At 30.4% G+C, this 13,302-nt stretch overlaps 1 protein-coding gene and 1 non-coding gene across 2 annotated transcripts; one reads left to right on the forward strand and one right to left on the reverse strand.

Moving 5' to 3' along the window:
- The first annotated feature begins 1,327 nt into the window (after nucleotides 1-1,327).
- TRNAL-AAG (transfer RNA leucine (anticodon AAG)) lies at nucleotides 1,328-1,408 on the forward strand. The gene has a single exon. It is a non-coding gene; the product is annotated as a tRNA-Leu (tRNA).
- A 713-nt stretch (nucleotides 1,409-2,121) lies between these two features.
- On the reverse strand, nucleotides 2,122-8,620 carry LOC101266229 (polyadenylate-binding protein-interacting protein 12). The gene is made up of 11 exons (XM_004240932.5): nucleotides 8,318-8,620; nucleotides 7,655-8,203; nucleotides 6,933-7,043; nucleotides 6,796-6,840; nucleotides 6,610-6,682; nucleotides 6,403-6,515; nucleotides 6,231-6,290; nucleotides 6,102-6,149; nucleotides 5,946-6,014; nucleotides 2,555-2,616; nucleotides 2,122-2,477 (listed from the first exon to the last, which is right to left on the reverse strand). The coding sequence occupies exons 2-11, from the start codon at nucleotides 8,147-8,149 to the stop codon at nucleotides 2,432-2,434; spliced, it is 1,122 nt and encodes a 373-aa protein (XP_004240980.1). The 5' UTR covers nucleotides 8,150-8,203; nucleotides 8,318-8,620; the 3' UTR covers nucleotides 2,122-2,431.
- Nucleotides 8,621-13,302: the final 4,682 nt, after the last annotated feature.

Here is a 13,302-nt window from a genome sequence, read left to right on the forward strand (position 1 = left end):
TTTCCAGCGAGTAAAATCGCTACTCTTCTAGCGATTTTGCCCTTTTGGTTAAAATAAAAATTCAATTACCGTTTTGAAATTTTTGTTAACATTTTATACTCTTTAGGCTCCGAATTCATATAAATAATATCGAGATTAATTATGTAAGAATAAAACCATAACATAACTGATAATTTCATATCAAATTGTTTACCAGTATTAACTTATATATAGTGCATCTCAGCATTTTGGTAAAATCGTGTTGCTACTGCTACTACTAGTTGACTCTATGAAAAATTATAAACATAGGTGCGTTCGGTAAGGTCTAAAATATTTTATGAAAAAAAATCTAAAATACATTTGTACTTTGACCAAAATTGTTGTAATGATACCAAACTTTGAAAAGGTCACTAGTTGACTTTATGAAAAATTATAAACATAGGTGCGTTCAGTAAGGTCTGAAATATATTAGAGAAAAATGTCTGAAATATATTCGAACTTTGACCAAAATTATTATAACGATACCAAACTTTGGAAAGGACTTTTTACCCCCTCCACTATTTAATAGTGTATTTTAAAGGTATATATGTGTCCACGTGAACATAAAAAATATTGCATAATTATAAATAATAATATATCCATATAAACACATATATATCTTTAAATACACTATTAAATAGAGCAGGAATAAAAAATCATCCGTAAAGGTTTGAACTACTTCATGCTATTGTTTTTGCATGAAGATTGAATAGTAGTTAAGCACACTCTCAGCTTATGCTACTATCCAAAGCTAATGTCTCATTCCCTTTTCTTGAAACTTTTTAATTTCAAATATTCACACAGCCTATTTAAGATCACATGATTAAAAAATATTTTCGTACGTTCTATATATATCTTGTCAAAAATTATATATTCTGTCAAAATCAGACAAACAAATTAAAATGAAAAGGATGTATATAACTGTTACTGAATATGTAAAAGAAAAATTGGCAAGGTGTTTTCAAATATAAAACTATAAACCTTAAATTAGTCATAGTATATACAAGTGTTTAAATACATTTGTTTGTTGTAAAAGGAAGATTTTGAGAAATATTAGAGCTATTTCTTCAATATTGAGAAGTAGCCTCCCTCAATATATAGTTACTCTATCCATATTTTGTAACAATCTCAAACTTTATGATTCTCGATATCGCTTCATTATTGAGGCTTTCTACTCTTTGTTCATTTATTGTTTGTTGATTATATACCTAACATCATTAATAATTGATTATATACTTAACATTGTCAATACACAGATTTGGAAAGTAAAACATATAGTATTTGTAAGTTTATGCACTTTAAATAAAATGTTGAGATGGCCGAGTTGGTCTAAGGCGCCAGATTAAGGTTCTGGTCCGAAAGGGCGTGGGTTCAAATCCCACTCTCAACATTTATTAATTTTTTTTTTTTTCCTTTGAAAAAGAAAATGATAAACAAGTTAAGTCACGCGAACTTGCTTGAGTTCAAATCTCACTCTCAACATTTGTGTTTTTTTCTAGAATGTTCAGTAAACTCTTCTTTTTTTCCCGTAGAATATATAGATTTCGATTTCGTTTTGAAAAAGAAAATTTTTTACTTTTTTTATTCATTACAGAACATTTAGGTTCCTATCTTATTTAGAAAAAAAAATATGTAAACAAGTTAAAGTCATCCAAACTAGAGCCCTAATTTAAAATGGTTTAACTTACCTTAATTTTTCCATAAATAAGAATAAAAATATTTGTTTGTAATTCTAATTTTTTTTAATAAGTGAAAGTTATTTTCCTCATTTTTAAGAAACTTATTTTCCTATAAGAAAAAAACGTTTTCCAAAAAGTAGAACTAAATCAGTAATCTTAGGATAAACTTATACCTCAAACTTGGTGTTATTGGTCCAAGGATTATAATCACGAGATAACTTTATCCACAAACCAAACGACCCCTTTATTTGTCAACTTTCCTCAAGTATAAACATATATTACAAGTTGTGAATTACATCTAAGTCTTTGCAGTGAAAATCAAAACAAGAAGAGATGTAACAATTGAACCAAATTCCCCAGGAAAACATGTTTTGAAGAACCAAATAACATAGCAGAAAACTTAGAAAGAGCCAAACACATCGAATTTCAACAAAGTTACTGATAAATATAACTGTAAATTAAGAACATCCATCTAGTTTTGGTACTCAGGCAGTGTCTATAGAAACATAATACACCAACTTAAATTAATAAATCTACTATAAACCAGCCCAACTCTATAAGCTTGATAACTAGTACCCCGCGAATTAGAGATTCTCAGCAGAGATTTAGTACTGAAAACTAAATGAAAAATGCCAGAAAAGTACTCTAATACTATATGTAGTATATATTTAGATATGCTTATAAGCAAAAGACCAACTGAAAAGCAATGCCACAGTGATTGATCAGAGCACTGCTTAACGAGTAAAACGCGGACGCACAGGAGTCTTTGATGGGCTTACCCTGCATAGATCATAATATTATAAAGGTTAACTCTCAGCATATATGAGACAGCAAGTTCTATGGAATCAGAAAGTAACCTTATGGGAAGTGATCCCAGGAATGCACCACTGCAGTTCAGTGCTATAATTGCGCTCTCTGCCTGAAACAGAAGAAAATTTAACATGAAACCATACATAAAGTGCGGTAAGGGATTGTTGTACCAAAATCCATCAAGGAGATATGATGACACGGATAAAGAATCAGTAAAATGGAATAGTTCAAAATTTTCTATTCAGTAATCTAATGAATATTCTACAAACGACAAAAGAAAAAATTTGGGAACTGAGGAGTGCTGAGATCACAGCAATACCACACAATGCACAGTCGCACACTAATATCAAATGATATTCTGACAAAGGCATCACGTAGGTGTTGTCTGCAATGAAAATAAGCTGCAGAATCGAAGAAAAATAGAAGAAAAGAAGAACAGACACAAGTATGTCATTTCCAAACTAAAAAGTGTTGTCCCGTTATATAAGACGCATCTCCTACTATTAAAGACAAAACGTACACTGAAAGTGTGTCACTGGAGAAATTCAGCATGAACTCTACAGTTAATGATCTCACTTTTGAAACAAACATTTCTGACAAATAACAGAAAAGAGCTTCTGGAATTCATCAGATGAAAACCTCAAATGCAGACACAGAATCCAATGAACGGAGAAATTTTTAGAGTATTTTAAGATATCCCTACCAATTCTTAACCCGTAAGAAGGATAGGATACAGTGGAAAAGGAAGAAACATACTAGTTGAGAGCAAATCATGAACTGAAAGAGTACAAAATCAATAAAACTGCAGGTTAAATGAAATTACTCCCTACTTATCAAATTGCTGGTATTAAAGTACTCCCTACTTATCAAAGTCTACGATGGTTTGGTTGGACATTAATATTATTGATTCTTTTGGACAAACAGTACCAAAAATGCATGGCTCTTACACCTTTTAATCTAAATAACAGGTCTGCATCTATGTAAATTGAGAAGTCCGAACTAAAGGCAAGAGCTTAAAAGTTGTTCACAGACAGAAGCCAAGTAAACAACAATTTGCCAGATAATCTGAATGTAGTGCAAGAGCAAAGTTCTGGGGACTGCTCTGGGAGATTCTGTTGCCACTTTCTATAAATCTGATTCCTCACCAACATGTCCACTTGAGTTGGTCAGGTATCAAAAACATCATGATTGCAATTTTTCCTTGTTTCTACTTCTCTAAATTCTAAGGCTTCTGATATCTCTAGCTGCTGCAGATGAGCTACATCAAGACTTAACATGTGTAGATAGCAACTAAATATAGTCAGATGCCTGTTCAACTGATCAAAAAATAGACACAGAAGCGAATTTTGTTTCTGCTTGTCTTGAACCCCTTCAGCAAGGTCTTTTAATTTCCTAATTTCGTTTCTATGTAAAACAAGCTCCTTCAAATTACTTTTAGTACCAAAACCCTTCATTTCTTTATTTTCAAAGGATGCAGCTTTCCAGTTCGTTTTTTCTATTATAAGTTCAACAATGAAAACCAATCCAAAAAGTATGTATAAGATTCACAAGTCAACCTGAATCAACCATAATCCTTCATGTCAATGAAACAAAAGGTGAAAATGAGCCAGTTTAACTCGTCAATAGAGGGTGAATTCTTCTCAGCTCACGTTAGTTTTGGTCAAGCATACAATCTCATTCATATCTCACTTTTATTACAGTGGAAATGGTCAATGAAGTAATGAAAAAAAGATAATTTTTTGTGATAAGTAAAGTAACTGTAAAATTAATCCTAAGAGTAAATTCTCTTGGGAAGGTAGACAAAATCCTATCAAACTGCGCACCTCTCTCATTTCATCTGCTAGTTAAGGAATTAAAGGAATACTCCCACCAAGAGAAACTCTACCTGCACTATTGAGTACCTAAAGTAGGAAAACTAAACCGAAACTGGCTATCAAATCAATAGACCTACATTATCAATTAACCTGCAGATAAAGGACCTTGTGAAGCCAAAGAAAGGTTTCACTATAGAGAAACTTGCTCACAGAACGCTGTAAATTTCATATGGCTAACAAAATTAGAGTTAGTTAGTGGTGGCAAAGAACGACACCGGTATATGCTTATACTGGGATAGCAGGAGCAAAGGGAGAAAATTTTAAGCCAAAACTCAGTTTTATGTTTTAGAATTCATAGGGGTGACCCAAGCTAGCGACATTTTGAGTTAATGCAATAAATTCAAATAGGGACCAGAGTTGGTGTTTCTACACTTTTTTGACCGCAAGAGAATCACACAACATTCAAATAAGGCACGGAGTTCCCATTAATGTGACAAAAAGATTGTAAAGGAAAAACTTGTTCTGGGGCACGGCAAATGAAACCTTTTAGAGGGCTTGGATGAAAGATTTTAGAATTTTTAACAAGGAACCACCTGGGAAGTGGCTATAAAGATTTAGGATTGAAGATTAGACATTACGAAGGGAGGTGATAGAAAGATATACAGAGTTGTCGAAAGAAAATGGAGGCTAGAATGTAAAATTACCTTATAGATAAGTCTTTTCAGCAATATCATAAAGGGTTAAGAAGAACTTAGCAACTTTGTTACCTATTTAGATGGGAATGAAAGAAGAGTCTTGTGGGATCAACAGTAGTCATGGAGAGAGCGTGTTGATGAAGACCATCCCTAGCTCATTCACAAATTCATGCAAAAAAGAGATGATGGCAACAGATCCAGGTGGTACAAGAGGGGTTCATGAGACTAGTGATCAAAAGAAATCTAAAAGATTGGGCAGTAGTGAAATCCAAAGCTTGATGGGAATGTTCTATTCTCAGGATAGCACTCACTGGTCAGGACTTGTGAAGGTGGAAGCAAGAAATGATGGTGCGTTTTCACAGAAGTCGTTGGTCAAAAAGTGTCGGGCTCAATAAAAGATGTGTTCATACTTCATAGTAGGCTGCTAGAAGAAGGAAGAGAAGATGCAGGGCACGGGATGTTGCCCCGCTAGTCATCATGTGGGATTAGAACGAAATAGGAAGCTTAAGAGGGGTTAGAAATTATTTCATAAATTTGAGGAATAGCCTCTTATTTAGTTTTTGGTGCACATATGAAGTTCTTGTGGTCGTCTGTGCAGATGTACAAAAACCATATTATTGTGTAGATTCTCTACTTTTTAGTATATATTGTAGATAACCATGTTACTGTGTAAGTTCTCTACATCTTGTTACAGGAGCTATCCCACATTAATACAACTACTTACCCACTCGGAACCACAAGAGCAAAGTAAAAGAGATAACAGACTTTGAGCAGATAAAATGCTAAAGAAAAGCATTTGCAAATAACAGGATCCGACATAGATAGCAACTATTGGAAGTGACAGTAGCTTTGATGATGGTAAGAAGAAGAGGTCCACAACTCAAGTTAGTATAAACAGCAATGAAAAGTCAGAAGCTCATGAAAGTTACCATGACAAACTCAACAAAAGCGATACGAGTCGAATGATGATAGTCACCAAGCAACCTCAAGCGATGAACCTATGTTAGAGAAGAAAATCCATAACAAAGAGTTAGGATTTTAAGAAGGAACAGCACGTCAGACTTGTTACATGAGCAGCTACAAACCTCTCCACATAAGGACTCAAAAAACAGCTTGACATCTGCTTGAGTAATCTGCTTCATACAAACATACAAGTAGTAAATATTTTCTTCATTGAAGTCCATCAAAAAAGTGAAATTGTAAACCCAAAATACCTTCTTATCAATATTTGTACAGTACACAGTTCTAGCACACATCTCTCTTTCATCTTCAGACTAACATCAGCGCAAAAGGTGAAAATTTTAGTATTAGCAGCACTAAGTATGCATTTGCCACTCCTAGGGCATTGTTACAAAGGGTAAACTACATGTAGCCAAAATTTCTCACCCTAGGAAGAAAGGTTGGATTAACCGGTGCAATCGCAGTTTTAGAAGGAAGCACTCTCACAGGATAACCCCCAAGGATAGTTCCTGCAAGACTCAGAGCACTCTTTGCACCTTCTGCATAACATATTGGGGAAAATGTGGAGTTAGAGAACAAGCACCCTAACAATCTAGCCAGAATATATAAACAAATAATCATGTGTCAACCTACCTTCATCTGTAAACTCAATAAAGGCGAATCGAAGTACAGAATTGGTGTCACCACATATACGACAGTCAACAACCTTACACGTCAATGTTAGTCAGAATGGAAACAAGACATTTCCTCAACATAATTGAAAGGCAAAACAGTGAGAACTAAAAGTACTGATGCTTGACATAATGGATAGATATCCACCTGTCCGCAATCAAGAAAAAGTGATGCGAGCTGCTCTTCAGTCACCTACACAAAAGAAGAAGAAACAGAATTATTAAAATAAAAAAGATGAAGGTGCAGTAACCCAATTAATAATAACACCCAACTCTCTTTTTTACCTGATGATCAATGTCGGATACATAAACCGTCCTCCTTATAACATCTTCCCTTTGGGCCATGCCTGTTCGGGTATTCATCCTTCTCCTTCCATGACCGTAGCCATTTTTCTTCTACATGCACAATGTAAACTCCACCAATCAGCTCAAACTCACGAACGTAAATATATTTCCAAAAGAAAAAAACAACGAAGCTTTGTCTTTTTCCAAAATAAATGGTAAAGAAAGATATAAAATAAACTCAACACCCTTCACTTGAACACTAAAATGACTAAAGCCCTCTTATTACTTTTATGCAAAATAACAATTGGACTATATGAAATGTCCTCTTGAGTGATCATCTCACATCTACCATACTAAATGATTCTGGAAAGTAAACAATGTTAAAAGTGGAGAACCTAACATATACGTATTCCATTGCAAACAAACGAACAAATATAAATTATCAACTTTTGCTTTAGACCAAATAAAAACATGATAACTTAGAAAGGAAAATAATCACTAACTGACACCCTTCATCTTGAAATTACATAAACTCCTAAGATATCAAGACATCAAATACTGTCTTTGTCAAAGCTGCAACCCAATGTTCCTAGTGATCAAATACATTGCAAGTAGGTTGAAAGCATTCTACATTCGAGAAATACACTACTAACAAACCTCGATTCACGGAGAAAATTCATCAAAAATAAATCACTATTTCATCAATAAAAATAAGTTCATACCCTTCTGTTGGAATTTCCATTGGCCTCAGTCTGCATTAGAAAATTGTTAGCATCAAAGCCAAAATACACTGCGCCGGGTGTATATGGCACTAGCATGTTGTTGTTAGCCATTGAAAGAGGCACAAACTCTTCAGCCATGGGATTCAATTTGGAAAGCATTTCCTCCAAATCCCTCATCTCCTTCTTAAACCCTTCATCACCACCATCAACACCGTTCATTTTCTGATGCTGAATACTATGACTATCCAATACTCCATTACCATTCACGCTTTCCTCTTTCTGCTGAATTCCATTCTCCTTCTGGGGTTCTTCCTGCTCCTGCTGATTAACAGACATAATTTCAAAATTCTGATCGCTGGAAACCTTCGACCTCTGCACATCATTGTTCTGTTTCGTTTTCACTGACTGATGATCAACAACAACATCCTTCTGTACAATTCTTCTGGGATTCGATGAAACAACAACGTTAATAGCAGCATTCTCAACCACAGCCATGATTATAACAAAGAACGCTCCTTTTTCTCTTCTCCTCCTACCCTTTTTGGTATTCTATCAAAAACCCAACAACAAAAATAAACAAAAGATCACTTTTTTTTTCTCAAAAAGATCAAATTGGGTTTTTGAATTTATTACTAAATCGAGAAATAAATACAGAAATCATACCTGATACTCTCTAAATGACAACCATTTTTGCTACTACAAAAAACAGAGCATCATCAGCTACAAAATGAAAAATCAAAAAAGCTATGAACAAAACAAGAAAGGGATTCTTTGTTTCTCTGTTTGGAGTGTTGTAGTGTATTGTTTTTACTGATTCTGCAGAGAGAGACAAGATATGGAATAGTACTAAACTCCACTAGTTTATAGCAGGAGAGAGAAGAAAGAGGTGGGTTGTTCGGATCTTCCGTTTTGACACACTTCCTTTTTGGACTTTCTTCACACTACTCGTTCGAGCCAGTTAAAATTATACCGATATTAATAATATAAAATAAATTAGATATAATATATATATTTGATCTTCAATTTTTATAATGCACAAATAGATATTTTAACTATTCAATTTTAAATAAATAAATACATGAATTTTATATGGCAATATACATGTAGGACAAAAAATGACATGTAGGATGACATGTGAGTCTTTTTGTTCAACTTTATACAAATTTAAGTGTCTGTTTGTGCACATTCAAAGTTGAAGGATATAAATATAATCTGAAGCCAGATTAAATGATATATTTATGTATTATGCCGATAAATTATTTATACATGTATAACTTGTTAATATATAACATCTTAATAACTCATGTTCATTCTAGCAAGTTAAAATTATGCAAATATTAACAATATAAAATAAATTATATATACATGTATAACTCGTTAATATATAACATATTAATAACTCACGTTGAGACAATTCTTTAGAGTTTTTTTTTTTTCAAAAAAAAGAACAGGTTAAAATCAACATTATCATTGTGTTTATTATTACTATATATACTATCTGTTAACTTATCTTGATATTCTAACACTTTATTTATAATAATATGATTTGTTTGAATAATTCTTTAACAATCATAAAGTAATTTACTTAAAAAAAATTACAATGTTACTTATTTAGATATTTTCTTAATTGATATAATAAAATATTATTATTAAAAATATACCATATAGCATAACAAGAAAAAATTGGTCTTTTATTATTTCTTTATTCAATTTATTGATCATTTGTAATAGGCACTCCTTGAAATGTAAAAAATATAATTGACTTTTTGGTTTAAATGTTGAGAAAATATTTTAAATAAATGCTAATCAATAAATATAAATGGTTCCACATGAATCCTCTGCCTAATACCATTGAAAATTGTGGCATGGTATAGTAAATATTTTTTAACCTTTTAACTTAAAAGTCTTAATTCATTTTCCAATTAAAAGTTTGAAATGTTTATTTTATTTTTATTTGAAAGTCCCAAATTTGTGTTTTGGGTATAAAGTCATTAATACTTGTAAGACTTTTCCAAATGTAAATAAGAATTAGTCAAATTTTAAATAAGTACCTTAGATCTCCATTAAAAAGAAAAAAATAATAAATTCTCTACATAATATCAGTTCTTATTGAAATTCAAGGTGGTTATAAAGTATTATAACATCACAATATTTAAAGATTTTTTATTTTAACATCTAAATTATATAAAGTCGAAGTAAAAGATACTATAATAATTAAAAGAAATGTGCATTAAATTACGAATTTCAATATTTCAATTTTGAAATTAATCAAATTTTGGTGAGTTTGCTGATTTTAAAGTTGTGCCTACAAATTATATTTTAAAAAATATATTTATACTTTAAATATTTTCTTTATAAAAATATGATCATAACAACTTGAGCTTCAAAAATTACGAATAATATAAATAATATTTAATTTTTATGATTAAATGCTTATTTAATTATTATAAATATATTTGTTATGTAAACATTAATTATTATCTATACGATTAAAATTAGCTACTATATTTATCAACAACGTTAAAAAAGAAAAAGTTAGATTTGGGGTCCTTTTTACTTTTTTCATCTATAATACAGCAATCTACATATTTACGCAAGTAATGATAGTATGTGTTATTATTATGAATTCGTCAATTAAAATCAAATCATAATTAAAGAATTATGTATTTTAAAATTGTATTTTCAAATTTGAGGTATAAATTATCAAAGTGTGAGTTTCTTGTTAGAATTATCATTTGATAGTTAGTGAAACATATGCACTCTTTCTTTTATTTAAAATTTCTGTCAAGTGTTATTTTATGTGAGTAAATAATTTTATCGTGACAAATTTAAATAAATTAATATTAATTAAATGGTAAAAAACACTTTGAACATGTTTGGAAGAACATCATGGTTATTGGATATAGTATAACTAATGTAATTACATTGTCTGTTCTATTTGGTTGGACAGAGTAATTACTCGATCAGCAGGTAATTTGTATAATTGGCAGGGCTAAGTACACTCTACAATTCAAAAGAGGCATAGGTTGTGAATTGCATATGTATAATTATCAGCTATTACTTTTTATTTTTTTTATATATATTTATATTTTTGTTTTTTTGTTTTAATTTTTTTTACTTTTATTATTTTAGTTTTTATTTTAATTTTTATTATTTTAAGATTTGTAAAAAGTTTATTTTTTATTTTATATTATTATATTTCATTTTATTCTTGTTCTCTATCTTACTTTACGTGATTTTATGTAATTTTTTCGTATTATCTATTTCTTTACGCCATCTTTGTTTTCTCACTAGCGAAATTTTATTTGTATTCTAATTTTTAAATTAAAATAGAATTTATTGTTAAGTAAGGTTACAGATTTTCATTTTTTTTAAAAAAAAAACATATTTATACATGTTAGAAATTTACTATAAGAGTATTATGTTAAATTTATTTGTTTTTAATTTTTTCAATTTCATTTGTTTTAGTAATATTGAATTCACATTGCACGATATTTTTTAATTAGACTTGATAGATTATATTTTTATTAAACATTTAATTACTCATGACTTTTTATTTATATATTACTCTCTTTATGCATTTCAAGATGTTCGTACAAATTTCATACTTTTAGTTTTTACGATCAATCAATTGAAATATATTAATTTGAAAAAAAATAATTCAATTATTATTTTTCATATTATTAGTTAAAGAAATTGTGTTTATTAATTTATATATTTTTAAAAAAGAATATATATCTTAAAATATTTAATTTCATGTCATTTATAAAGTTTCTTATTTGTTTAGTATAAATTTTAAACAATTAATTTTTATTTTTGAAATTTAGTATAATTTTATAATTGTAATTGTGCATCCAAATAGAACATTTGTAATTACACTGTGACATCCAAGCAGAACAGATGTAATTACACTGCAATTACATTGTGACAACCAAACAGGTCAGTGTAATTACTAGACTAATAATTACTACTCTAATAATTACACCAATTTCAATTGTTAGATGGCTTTCTAAACAATGTATATATCAAATGAATGAAAAATTATCCACATAAACATTTGAACTAATCAATGTTTAGATATATTTCGTTTATCATGGGGGTGGTAATTCAAATAAAAAAAATTACACGCATAATAATTTAATTACGAAACTCAATAAAATGGATAGTTAAAATATTGTTTTAATCCTTAATTTTAATTTAAATATATAAATACAATTTACTGCAATATAGTTGGCTTTAAAAAAGAATTTGGTGGTAATATTAGTAGTTTAGAATTAGTCACGTGCAATAATGTACGTGGTCACATAGCATTGGCATGTGTGATACGTTTTGGGGTGCTAAATATGCCAGCCTATCGCAGCTAAATATTTTTATTATTTTTATATTTCACCGTTATTCGATATTTATGTTAAAGTTTGATTAAATTTAATTTTGTATTAATAAGTCTCACATTATCAATTAAATATATAATTTGTGTTCGTAAAAAGCGAGAGAAATTGTTGTAAATTACTTTTTGTTTGTGTAAATTTATTTTGAAGAGGCATAATAAAAGTATTTTTTGTCATGATCGTTGAGGAGTATAAAAAAAAATTAACGACATTCAAAATGATAAAGCAATAACTAAAATATATGAATTTAAAACTAATTGTCATAACTAAAACGGATTTCATAATTTTGAAAAAAAATTTATATACTACTTAAACTAAAGTAGAACAAAAGAAGTAATTAACTTTAAAATATTTCCGAATCACGCTGAAGCAGGCGTGTCAACGGAGTCATGTCTGCTTCAACGTGAAGTCTTGAATTTATAGTTAAAAGTCATAGCTAAAACGGATACCATAATTTTTTTTAAAAAAAATATACACTAATTAAATTAAAGTAAAATAAAATAAATAAATTTTTATTTTTTTCAAAACATATTGAAACAGGCACGTTGTCACGACCCAAAACCGAGCCGCGACTGGCACCCACACTTACCCTCCTGTGTGAGCGAACCAACCAATCTAAACCTTAACGTTTCAATATAATATCAACAGAAAGTAATGCGGAAGACTTAAAATCATTAATAAAATCAATAACTATTATTATCCCCAGAATCTGGAAGTCATCATCACAAGAACATCTATGATCAAATTACTAACTAAAAATGTCTAATAAGCTAAAAATACATAAGAAGCTAGTCCATGCCGGAAGTTCAAGGCATCAAGACTTGAAGAAGAAGATCCAGTCCAAGCTAGAAGCATTAGCTCACCCTGAATTTCCGGTGTAGTAAAGACTGGCTTGAATTACTGTTGAGTCGAAGACGACGGCACGTTTGCTGCACTCCACAAATAAACAAGAAGAAAACATAAAAGTAGGGGTCAGTACAAAACACGGGTACTGAGTAGATATCATCGGCCAACTCAAAATAGAAAACAGTATATATTAAGCAATATCATAAAATCAACTAATATCCTTAGCATGCAGCATTTACAGTTACCATAACCCTTGGTTACAACACCGAGCACATCAATGAGGACTCACGCCTCCTCATCATACTTATTTGGGAATTAAATTCATTAGATTGAGTATATTAATATCTTTCAAGATTTCATTATCTTTATTCCTCTCGTGTCGGTACGTGACACTCCGCTCCTCATATACTATCC

This window comes from Solanum lycopersicum, chromosome 6 (assembly GCF_036512215.1).
Source record: "Solanum lycopersicum chromosome 6, SLM_r2.1".
Taxonomy (NCBI): Eukaryota; Viridiplantae; Streptophyta; class Magnoliopsida; order Solanales; family Solanaceae; genus Solanum; species Solanum lycopersicum.

Coding starts and splice junctions, on each gene's coding strand:
- LOC101266229 (XM_004240932.5), bottom strand. CDS start 8,149: ATGGCTGTGGTTGAGAATGCTGCTATTAACGTTGTTGTTTCATCGAAT. Junction 2,617..5,945: donor CTTTTGTTGAGTTTGTCATG/GTAACTTTCATG, acceptor CTTCTGTTTCAG/GCAGAGAGCGCAATTATAGC. Junction 2,478..2,554: donor CTGGGATCACTTCCCATAAG/GTTACTTTCTGA, acceptor TGATCTATGCAG/GGTAAGCCCATCAAAGACTC.